The sequence below is a fragment of the Coregonus clupeaformis genome, chromosome 8, assembly GCF_020615455.1.
Source record: "Coregonus clupeaformis isolate EN_2021a chromosome 8, ASM2061545v1, whole genome shotgun sequence".
NCBI lineage: Eukaryota > Metazoa > Chordata > Actinopteri > Salmoniformes > Salmonidae > Coregonus > Coregonus clupeaformis.
The window spans coordinates 52,951,325-52,964,036 of NC_059199.1; the positions used below are offsets into that span (position 1 = coordinate 52,951,325).

Consider the following 12,712-nt stretch of genomic DNA (forward strand, 5'->3'; position numbering starts at 1 on the left):
ACACGCCGAGAATGAGAACGGTAAATGACTGTAGGCCTAATTAAACAGAAATTAATGTAACCAAATAACGGTTAACATTAAATGTACTACTGGTGGCATATGTAATAGGGAATTGATTAAAAATTAATATAATAAAAAGGACAAACTATTAACACAATAAAACAATGAATACGCAAGAATTGGTTGCATTCTGGAGAGCTGAGCACATTCGGGGGAGAGAAGTGCCAATATATTTACCACACACCCCTCCCCTTCTTCTTGTCTCAATGTGTCTTGAGTATAATTAGACATTTTATCTTCACAAATATTTTAGATGCATTGCTTTTTACTGACAGCCGCATCTCAATAATAAGCTAGGCCTGTTGCCACGCGCGCTGCCCAAATTGCCGGCTTCCCAACTAGGCATATACAGTGAGGGAAAAAAGTATTTGATCCCCTGCTGATTTTGTACGTTTGCCCACTGACAAAGACATGATCAGTCTATAATTTTAATGGTAGGTTTATTTGAACAGTGAGAGACAGAATAACAACAAAAAAATCCAGATAAACGCATGTCAAAAATTTTATAAATTGATTTGCATTTTAATGAGGGAAATAATTATTTGACCCCTCTGCAAAACATTACTTAGTACTTGGTGGCAAAACCCTTGTTGGCAATCACAGAGGTCAGACGTTTCTTGTAGTTGGCCACCAGGTTTGCACACATCTCAGGAGGGATTTTGTCCCACTCCTCTTTGCAGATCTTCTCCAAGTCATTAAGGTTTTGAGGCTGACGTTTGGCAACTCGAACATTCAGCTCCCTCCACATATTTTCTATGGGATTAAGGTCTGGAGACTGGCTAGGCCACTCCAGGACCTTAATGTGCTTCTTCTTGAGCCACTCCTTTGTTGCCTTGGCCGTGTGTTTTGGGACATTGTCATGCTGGAATACCCATCCACGACCCATTTTCAATGCCCTGGCTGAGGGAAGGAGGTTCTCACCCAAGATTTGACGGTACATGGCCCCGTCCATCGTCCCTTTGATGCGGTGAAGTTGTCCTGTCCCCTTAGCAGAAAAACACCCCCAAAGCATAATGTTTCCACCTCCATGTTTGATGGTGGGGATGGTGTTCTTGGGGTCATAGGCAGCATTCCTCCTCCTCCAAACACGGCGAGTTGAGTTGATGCCAAAGAGCTCCATTTTGGTCTCATCTGACCACAACACTTTCACCCAGTTCTCCTCTGAATCATTCAGATGTTCATTGGCAAACTTCAGACGGGCCGGTATATGTGCTTTCTTGAGCAGGGGGACCTTGCTGGCGCTGCATGATTTCAGTCCTTCACAGCGTAATGTGTTACCAATTGTTTTCTTGGTGACTATGGTCCCAGCTGCCTTGAGATCATTGACAAGATCCTCCCGTGTAGTTCTGGGCTGATTCCTCACCGTTCTCATGATCATTGCAACTCCACGAGGTAAGATCTTGCATGGAGCCCCAGGCAGAGGGAGATTGACAGGTCTTTTGTGTTTCTTCCATTTGCGAATAATCGCACCAACTGTTGTCACCTTCTCACCAAGCTGCTTGGCGATGGTCTTGTAGCCCATTCCAGCCTTGTGTAGGTCTAAAATCTTGTCCCTGACATCCTTGGAGAGCTCTTTGGTCTTGGCCATGGTGGAGAGTTTGGAATCGGATTGATTGATTGCTTCTGTGGACAGGTGTCTTTTATAGAGGTAACAAGATGAGATTAGGAGCACTCCCTTTAAGAGTGTGCTCCTAATCTCAGCTCGTTACCTGTATAAAAGACACCTGGGAGCCAAAAATCTTTCTGATTTAGAGGGGGTCAAATACTTATTTCCCTCATTGAAATGCAAATCAATTTATAACATTTTTGACATGCGTTTTTCTAGATTTTTTGTTTGTTATTCTGTCTCTCACTGTTAAAATAAACCTACCATTAAAATTATAGACTGATCATTTCTTTGTCAGTGGGCAAACGTACAAAATCAGCAGGGGATCAAATACTTTTTTCCCTCACTGTAAGCCTACACGCTTGTGATTTCAAACAATCCACAGCTTTAAAAGAAGCAAATGATCGTCTGTGGCTAAGTCATGCTCTCTGGTGAAGTATTTTGAATGATTTTGAAAAGTGTTTCTTGTTCTCTTGACCTTCGTCAGAGCTTTAAAACTAAATACTGAACCATCTTTTGATTTCTGAATGTGTCTGCACCGGGGTCTCGGAATGTGGCTGCATTATTGATGTCATGTTAATCAGGCCTTTTGATTTGAACATATGGATTGATTTAAATCAAATCAAATGTTATTTGTCATATGCGCCGAATACAACAGGTGTAGGCCTTACAGTGAAATGCTTACTTACAAGCCCTTAACCAACAATGCAGTTTAAGAAAAATAAGTGTTAAGTAACAAATAATTAAAGAGCAGCAGCAAAATAACAATAGCGAAGCTACATACAGGGGGTACCGTTGCAGAGTCAATGTGTGGGGGCACCGGTTAGTCGAGGTAATTGAGGTAATATGTACATGTAGGTAGAGTTAAAGTGACTATGCATAGATAATAAACAGAGAGTAGCAGCAGCGTAAAAGGCGTGGGGGGCGGGGCAATGCAAATAGTCTGGGTAGCCATTTGATTAGATGTTCAGGAGTCTTATGGCTTGGGGGTAGAAGCTGTTTAGAAGCCTCTTGGACCTAGACTTGGCGCTCCGGTACCGCTTGCCATGTGGTAGCAGAGAGAACAGTCTATGACTAGGGTGGCTGGAGTCTTTGACCATTTTTAGGGCCTTCCTCTGACACTGCCTGGTATAGAGGTCCTGGATGGCAGAAAGCTTGGCCCCTACCCTCTGTAGTGCCTTGCGGTCGGAGGCCGAGCAGTTGCCATACCAGGCAGTGATGCAACCAGTCAGGATGCTCTCGATGGTGCAGCTGTAAAACCTTTTGAGGATCTGAGGACCCATGCCAAATATTTTCAGGCTCCTTAGGGGGAATAGGTTTTGTCTTGGTGTGCTTGGACCATGTTAGTTTGTTGGTGATGTGGACACCAAGGAACTTGAAACTCTTAACCTGCTCCACTATAGCCCCGTCGATGAGAATGGGGGCGAGCTCGGTCCTCTTCTTTTTCCTGTAGTCCATAATCATCTCCTTTGTCTTGATCACGTTGAGGGAGAGGTTGTATAATGACATTGCTCATCCATATATTTATATGTTCTTATTCCATTCCTTTACTTAGATTTGTGTGTATTAGGTTTTTGTTGTGGAACTGTTAGATCTTACTTGTTAAATATTACTGCACTGTCGGAACTAGAAGCACAAGCATTTCGCTACACTTGCAATAACATCTGCTAACCATGTGTATGTGACCAATACATTTGATTTGATTTGATTTTTGATTTTGTTGTCCTGGCACCACACGGCCAGGTCTCTAACCTCCTCCGTATAGGCTGTCTCGTCGTTGTCGGTGATCAGGCCTACCACTGTTGTGTCATCGGCAAACTTAATGATGGTGTTGGAGTCGTGCCTGGCCATGCAGTCATGAGTGAACAGGGAGTACAGGAGGGGACTGAGCACACACCCCTGAGGGGCCCCGTGTTGAGGATCAGCGTGTCAGATGTGTTGTTACCTACCCTTACCACCTGGGAGCGGCCCGTCAGGAAGTCCAGGATCCAGGTGTTTAGTCCCAGGGTCCTTAGCTTAGTGATGAGCTTTGAGGGCACTATTGTGTTGAACGCTGAGTTTTAGTTTTGTAGGCTAGGCTACCTATTTCATTATTTAATTCACGGATCAAGCCTTACAAGTCATTCTGATCTCTTTCCCAAAGATCAGTGCTTTAGCTTATTATGTTGCTGTCTAGCGGTTCTGAATTTGCGACGTACCCCACTGTCCATGTTTTTCTGTACAACCTCTTGATTTGAACATTTAAAAAGTTATTATAACCTACTAATGTTACTGTAATATTGTAAACTGTCTCTCTCTCTGGGTGTGTGGTCTATACAGTACAGTAGTGCTTTCAGGTGTGGTCTAACTCTGCCTGTGTGTGGTCAATCCTTTTCTTTGTATGATGCAATAGTTAGGCTACACTACACCTTTAGTAAAGCTTTAACTAGATTACCGCAGCCAAATACTGATACAGTATCACACTGTCTAACTGTACACATCGTCCATGTGTGAGTGGTAGGCTTTTTCCAGCACAGGTAGGCTACAGAGTGGTTTATCTATTATCTCAATCAGTCTTCTCTCTCTGCCTCTAAAGAGCTCACCAGTTTGTAGTCTTAAAAACCGGAAATGAAACCTCTGGTTCGTTCAGCCATTCCTATGGGGGAAATTAATTAGATTTTGAGATAAACGCTGAAAATAAGGTCTGAGACTTAGGAGATCTTATATGTTTTGTTCTATGAGATAACATCAGTCAGTTAACATTACCTTTATGAATTATGAAGCCTATGTGCTTATTTTGATTACATAAACGCTTCAAAAATTCACAAAAAGTGATGTTAGCTGATAGATTATCTCATAGAACAAAATGTATAAGATCTCCTAATCCTGTGTTTACCACAGACCTTAAAAACACAATTTATTTCCCCATAGGCTTTGGCCAACGAGCCATGCCAGAGTTTACAAAAAGATGCCATCACTATTGCTCTCTATATGCGGTAGCAGTTAGCCTGGGGACAAGGTTATCTCCCATGTTATACAGATGTCAATAGTTCCAAATTGTCATTTCATTGCTTAGTTGTCTCAGTTTTAGGCTATTTGAGTAGCAGTAATGTTACAATAGTGATAGGCTACAGATCAGTAAGAAACAGTATGTCTTGAATTGGGAACACCAGTAGGGCTGATCATGATGTGTCTTGACTACTAATCTGTCATTTCACGTCAGTGAACCTATTTGCAGTGAGGCGCAAACAGAAATATTCCACATGTGAGGAACATAAAATATTCATATGAGTTAAAAACCCTACTTGTTGTGAAGACTCCTGACTACACGCACACTCCCCTGTCTGTCAACGGACCACAGTCACAGAAATGTGAACGTTTCTACCCAGACGATGTGTAGAAAACTGACATGCATGTATAGGGGTTGAGTAGGTATTCGGTACGTGTTGAAACTGTCCCAAAATATGGTATCAATTTCCATTTTATTCTCTCCCATCTAAGATGGTAGAACTTCATTCCATTATCTTTCCCCTTAGTATTAGCCTCGAGACTCTAAAGGAGTGGTGAGAGTCAGTTAGAAAGTAAACTCTGACCAGTGGGAAAAATGTCAGAGTCAGGGAACAACAGGCCATAGTGATGGGTGTGGCTCAGTAGTCGGTGACAGCTGTGCCTGACCGGGTTCTCCTGACCTCTCTGCACCAATGAGAAACAGACAAAGCTCAGGGTTTGTTTTGACTGACAGTTGAGGGGTAGAACAGGAAGAGAGCTCAGTGTGAATAACAGTCAGCATGTGTGAGTGAGTGAAAGTGAGAGACTGAAAAAGAAAGAGAGAGAAAGAGGCGAAGTAGACTGAACTTCAGAATGTGAGGAAAGGTTTCAAATAGATTAGAAGCAGTTGTGTGCCTCACTCTCTCTCTCTCTCTCTCTCTCTCTCAATTGTTGTTTGTTTGTGGGAGAGCAAGAGTGGGAAAGGGGGAGAGAGAAAACAGAGTGATTATGATGTGAGGAAACGGGTTTGAAAGAAGGAAAGAGAGGCTGTGGAACTATGACAGCAAACTGAAACAGGCAACATCTCCCTTCCCCCCGACAGTGCAGTAGTTACCAGAGAGCCTGAGTCTTTTGCATGTTCTTGGCTGTGTTCCCTCCCATTCTGCGCTGTTTACACAGTGTCACACACACCCACCCACCCACCCACCCACCCACACACACACCCACACACACACACCAGACAAACCAGACACACCACACACACACCACACACACCCACCCACACACACACACACACACACACACACACACACACACACACACACACACACACACACAGAGAGAGAGACCAGCTACTTTACCTCAGTCTCTGCTCACGATTAGTAGCTGTCTCTTCAGTACAAATCAGTGGAGGCTGCTGAGGGGAGGATGGCTCATAATAATGGCTGGAATGGAGTATATGGAATGGCCATGTTTACTGTATTTGATACCATTCCACTGATTCCGCTCTAGCCATTACCACGAGCCTGTTCTCCCCAATTAAGGTGCCACCAACCTCCTGTGGTACAAATTCCATGCAATACATTCAGAGAGTTTTACATTTGCAGAATAGAACCCAGCTAGCACATTTAGTTCCTTGGAAGATTTGGGAACGTACGTTTTTGGTTTCCCATTGTTCTTGGAACGAAGCCATACGTTTTTAAAACATTCTGAGAACAGAAGTTAACATTTTCCCTGTTCTGGGAACTTAAATTTTAGGTTGCAGGGAGGTTCTGAGAACGTTTTACTATGGTTCCCTGAAAGTTTTCCTGGGAGTTTTTATTAACGTTCTGAGAATGGAAATTATAGGTTATTTTAAGGACTTTTAATAACACTGCTAGCTTAGTTTGGGTTAACTGGTTTGAACTCCAAGCACAGATAGGACACATGTAAATACATTTTCTTAGGCATTAATCATGCAAACACATTTCTTTTTTATTGTGGCACCGTGTCCGTGAGATTCAAACCTGTAATATTCTGTTCTCTATCCATGGAATTAGTCCACTGTGCCACCAGGATGGAGCTAGCATGCCATATTTATTTTACTGTTAGAAAGCTATTAATTTTTGTCTATTAAAACAGACCCCATTTCAAAGGAAACACGCACTCTTTAAGATCAGGTGTGGCCAGTTAGGGGGCGCGGCCAACACACCTGAACACACTTAACAAGATAGAGAAGAAGAATGTTGTTTCTGAACGTTCTCTGAACGTTCTGAGAACATGACTTTAAATAGAAACATCAGGAAACCTGTAGAAAACGTTATCATGAAGTAGTGAAATTCCCACTGAAGAATGTTGTTTCTTAACGTTCTCTGAACGTTCTGAGAACATTACTTTAAATAGAACCATCAGGAAACCTGTAGGAAACGTTATGCTGAAGTAGTGAAATTCCCACCTAAGAAACATATACAGTGGGGAAAAAAAGTATTTAGTCAGCCACCAATTGTGCAAGTTCTCCCACTTAAAAAGATGACAGAGGCCTGTAATTTTCATCATAGGTACACGTCAACTATGACAGACAAAATGAGGGGAAAAAATCCACAAAATCACATTGTAGGATTTTTAATGAATTTATTTGCAAATTATGGTGGAAAATAAGTATTTGGTCACCTACAAACAAGCAAGATTTCTGGCTCTCACAGACCTGTAACTTCTTCTTTAAGAGGCTCCTCTGTCCTCCACTCATTACCTGTATTAATGGCACCTGTTTGAACTTGTTATCAGTATAAAAGACACCTGTCCACAACCTCAAACAGTCACACTCCAAACTCCACTATGGCCAAGACCAAAGAGCTGTCAAAGGACACCAGAAACAGAATTGTAGACCTGCACCAGGCTGGGAAGACTGAATCTGCAATAGGTAAGCAGCTTGGTTTGAAGAAATCAACTGTGGGAGCAATTATTAGGAAATGGAAGACATACAAGACCACTGATAATCTCCCTCGATCTGGGGCTCCACGCAAAATCTCACCCCGTGGGGTCAAAATGATCACAAGAACGGTGAGCAAAAATCCCAGAACCACACGGGGGGACCTAGTGAATGACCTGCAGAGAGCTGGGACCAAAGTAACAAAGCCTACCATCAGTAACACACTACGCCGCCAGGGACTCAAATCCTGCAGTGTCAGACGTGTCCCCCTGCTTAAGCCAGTACATGTCCAGGCCCGTCTGAAGTTTGCTAGAGTGCATTTGGATGATCCAGAAGAGGATTGGGAGAATGTCATATGGTCAGATGAATCCAAAATATAACTTTTTGGTAAAAACTCAACTCGTCGTGTTTGGAGGACAAAGAATGCTGAGTTGCATCCAAAGAACACCATACCTACTGTGAAGCATGGGGGTGGAAACATCATGCTTTGGGGCTGTTTTTCTGCAAAGGGACCAGGACGACTGATCCGTGTAAAGGAAAGAATGAATGGGGCCATGTATCGTGAGATTTTGAGTGAAAACCTCCTTCCATCAGCAAGGGCATTGAAGATGAAACGTGGCTGGGTCTTTCAGCATGACAATGATCCCAAACACACCGCCCGGGCAACGAAGGAGTGGCTTCGTAAGAAGCATTTCAAGGTCCTGGAGTGGCCTAGCCAGTCTCCAGATCTCAACCCCATAGAAAATCTTTGGAGGGAGTTGAAAGTCCGTGTTGCCCAGCGACAGCCCCAAAACATCACTGCTCTAGAGGAGATCTGCATGGAGGAATGGGCCAAAATACCAGCAACAGTGTGTGAAAACCTTGTGAAGACTTACAGAAAACGTTTGACCTGTGTCATTGCCAACAAAGGGTATATAACAAAGTATCGAGAAACTTTTGTTATTGACCAAATACTTATTTTCCACCATAATTTGCAAATAAATTCATTAAAAATCCTACAATGTGATTTTCTGGATTTTCTTTTCTCATTTTGTCTGTCATAGTTGACGTGTACCTATGATGAAAATTACAGGCCTCTCTCACCTTTTTAAGTGGGAGAACTTGCACAATTGGTGGCTGACTAAATACTTTTTTCCCCCACTGTAGTTCTCAGAAGGTTATGTGCTAGCTGGGTAATCTGCACCATTCACAGAAAGTTGTGGGAAGGTTGCATGCAAAATAACCATAGGACAACCACGCTCTCACCAAGCTCTAAGAAACATATGCTTCTCAGAACATTATTGACTATTATTGTGAGTAATCCCAGTGGAATCCTCCTGCTAGATAGCGTGCACGGCCGGTTGACATTTTATAGGAGGCAGGGGGAGGGGGGCAATGTGCTATTTGCTAACTCTCTCAAGCTATGTGTATCTTGTTTCTTTTGTCCGTGCTGCACAGAGCTGTAGAGGCTGTATTTGAATGAAGTATAGATTCTTAGAGGAGTTAGACATGAGCAGATATTTATGCGTTTTGAATTTCACTAATTTCTCTCTCTCTCTTTCTTCTCCAGGGGCTTTTGGTGGGACAACAAGGTACAGCCAACTCGCTGAATCTCATCTCATTCTATTGGCTTCTGAGCCCTGTCTGCTAAAGGTACAGCCAGCCAATCAGTGAATTGTTTTATATTGTTGCCGTGGCTCTGAGATCTGCCTGGTGCTGTGAAGAAAACGTCTTCCTTCTGAGCCCATCTTCCAGTCCCCACTCTGTCACTTTTTACATGACTAGGACTGTCACTGCTCTCCGTTAAGCCATCTGCCTGTCACAGCCTATTATCACCACCTCATCTACAATTCACACCTCATAATTGGCTGTCGCTGTTCTCTGTCTGATTCCTAATTGGACGTCATCCATTAACCTCCTCCCTGACTGGCTCCCTGGATTATCTTTGATCTTTGACCTCTGCCACAGCCAACTACGACTACGGCGAGGTGAGAATGGAGCAGGTGTATGCGTCAGGGATGGCCGCCAAGTTGCGGAGCCAGTGGGACCGGGACGAGGGTCTGGGCCAGAACCACAATGCAGTCAAGTTCCAGGGACAGGACTTTGAGTCGCTGAGGGCCCGGTGCCTCCAGAGCCGCAGCCTGTATGAGGACAGCCTGTTCCCCTGCGCCGCCTCCTCTCTGGGGTTCAATGAGTTGGGACCACGCTCCTCCAAGACCCAGGGAGTACGCTGGATGAGACCTACGGTGAGATGATACTGTGGCTAGGACTGCCTGTTCCTTATACTTACTGAGCCTCTTGCATATTACCTGACCAGGAAAAACTCACCTACTGAACCTAGACCGTATCTGAACCTTACTGAGATGAATCTTAGTCCTGATCCTTAAAGGCGCCCTATAAGTATTATATAAGACTAAAGACTATTCTCAGATGACTCGTGTGGCGTGCCTGTCTATCCTAATGCTCTTCACACTCCGTCTCTCCTCATTCTCTTCCATAATGCATCTCCTCCAGCACCTCGCCCCTCAGAACTGTATTATTGACATCCCTGGAGAGAACAAACACCGTACTGCGCTTCTCTGCAGCTCAAAATGCGGAAAGAGCTTTTCATAGCTTAGCTAACTAGCTCTCACGCTGTTCTGTGTTGAGTTAACTGTGGATGAGGGATGGTTGGGAGGCGGAGAGAGTAGATGCATTACTCTATAGTTTAGCAGGAATGTCTCATCCAAAGAGTTATTGCTTTTATAATATATTCTATGAGTCACTTGTGTGATTGATGAGGACTCCATTCGCCATGACAACAAGGATGACAGGGATTACCAGTGCTGCAGTGTCAACACTGTGGTGAAAGAAAAAAGTGAAATGTCGGCCTACCTGTCACTGCTGTGTGTGCACGTGTGTATGTGCATGTTTGTGAGCAACAACAACCTTGCATATCTTACCGCTCTCTTTGTTCTCTCTCCCCATCTCTCTTCCCCTTTCTCTCTTTTTCTTTCTCTCTCCCCCTCTCTCTTTCTTTTTACAGGAGATCTGTACCCGTCCCCAGTTCATAGTGGATGGAGCCACTCGCACTGATATCTGCCAGGGAGCTTTAGGTGAGTGAGTGAGAGAGAGAGAGAGAGAGAGAGAGATTTTATTTGATTTGTGTGTGATTATGATGCTGCCTTTTGGTAAGCTCAGAGATTTGATTGCTATCTTGGTACTCTTGTGTTGTGTTTTCCTCTAAACACTGTAGGGGATGCATAATTTATACTCTGCTCTGCTTTCTCACATCTTTAAACAAATGAACAACCTCCCTCTGGCTGACATGCACTGGTACTATACCACCTCTACAGTAAACATAGGAAAGGTATACATGTTGCCTGGTACTGTATCACATACTAAACACTGAGCTGAATGGTTGATTTGAAAGTCTTCTCATCGCTTGGTACTGAATAAAATGCTGAGTTAACTGGGAGAGAGCTGCATACCTCTCTTAAATATGGGGCATGCCAAGCCCAGAAAGAGGAAGTGGCGTGCTCAACTCTAAAGTGTTTAGTAGCAAAAAGTATTTGGGTGCCGGATTCAAAAGGCATACATCCGAGAAAAGGAAAAAACCTGCACTCACTGGAATATTCTTTTAAGTTTGAATGTATTTTTAGCAGTAGCAGACAGCCTTGGTCAGCGTTTGGATAACAATAGGCATTCACCCATATTTATAGATGACGTCACATTGTAGTACTGCTTCTTTAATTTTTCACAGTCATTATTAACCTTCATTACTAATATACATTATTTACATACATTTTCTACTGTTTTCCACAAGAACTTCCAAATAACAGGAAGCAACCTAACAGAACAGCATGCCATGCCGAACCCAACCTTGGTGTCTCCTGTGGGCTTTTGAGCCTATGCCTCTACCCTGCATGGGCATTGTATTATATAGCCTCTTCTCTTAAAGTTGCGGTAGGTCTAGTGATTGAATCAGCATAGGTCCAGACAGTTCAAATTCAAACACACTCCTTGGAGGTTTCATAGCGTCAGGATGAAGTGTGTGTTAACAGATGCTCTGAACCCTCTCTCTTTACGGTTTCCTTATGAGGTGCATTCAAGGTTTCACCACTTAAGCCTGAAGTGCTCCGTTCCCACAGCAGTGAGGAACAGACTGCAGTATCTATCTGTAATGAATAAGTCATGTGTAAGATGACATGTTGTTGTCAGTTAGCTTCACCTAGCCTTGAGGCTAGAAATTATTCAAAAGAAGAACAGTTGGGAACTTTTGAAGAGATGAATGATGAACAGGGCCAGGTGTTTTTCCTTACCGTGTTACTAGATCAGGAAAAACTCTTGGCGTTACTTGTATGCTATGACTAGCGGCCAGAGTATTTCCAGGCGGTCAGAAAAAACTCTAACGACTAAGGGACTGATACAATGCATTGATATCATTAACACAGTCTACCTATGACTGATGTAATATTTTGTGTGTGTGCCTGCTTGTGTACGTGTGTGTGTGTGTGTGTGTGTGTGTGTGTGTGTGTGTGTGTGTGTTTCAGGTGACTGCTGGTTGCTGGCAGCCATAGCCTCGTTGACTCTGAACGACAACCTTCTCCACAGAGTGGTGCCTCATGGTCAGGACTTTGGAGGCCAGTACACTGGCATCTTCCACTTCCAGGTCATCACACACTCACTTCCTGTTTCTGATTTGACCATCTATACGATAATATACAGTACCAGTCAAAAGTTTGGACACACCTACTCATTCCAGGGTTTTTCTTTATTTGAACTATTTTCAACATTGTAGAATAATAGTGAAGACATCAAAACAATGGAATAACATATATGGAATCATGTAGTAACCAAAAAAGTGTTAAACAAATCAAAATATATTTTATATTTGAGATTCTTCAAAGCAGCCACCCTTTGCCTTGATGACAGCTTTTCACACTCTTGGCATTCTCTCAACCAGCTTCATGAGGTAGTCACCTGGAATGCATTTCAATGAACAGGTGTGCCTTATTAAAAGTTAATTTGTGGAATTTCTTTCCTTCTTAATGCGTTTGAGCCAATCAGTTGTGTTGTGACAAGGTAGGGTGGGTATACAGAAGATAGCCCTATTTGGTAAAAGACCAAGTCCATATTATGTCAAGAACAGCTCAAATAAGCAAAGAGAAATGACAGTGCATCATTACTTTAAGATATGAAGGTCAGTCAAT

The 12,712-nt window shown here is 43.2% G+C and overlaps 1 protein-coding gene across 2 annotated transcripts in view; it reads left to right on the plus strand.

The window, feature by feature from the left end:
- The window catches only part of LOC121571353 (calpain-1 catalytic subunit-like), a 37,396-nt gene that overhangs the window by 11,645 nt on the left and 13,039 nt on the right, over positions 1–12,712 (plus strand). The window contains exons 2-5 of one of the 2 annotated variants that reach the window (XM_045222073.1): positions 9,091–9,112; positions 9,489–9,766; positions 10,546–10,615; positions 12,053–12,171. In XM_045222073.1, coding sequence (XP_045078008.1) covers positions 9,091–9,112; positions 9,489–9,766; positions 10,546–10,615; positions 12,053–12,171 — 489 coding nt within the window. Of the gene's footprint in view, positions 1–9,090; positions 9,174–9,488; positions 9,767–10,545; positions 10,616–12,052; positions 12,172–12,712 lie in introns of both variants that reach the window. The other variant, XM_045222074.1, reaches the window with a different exon arrangement.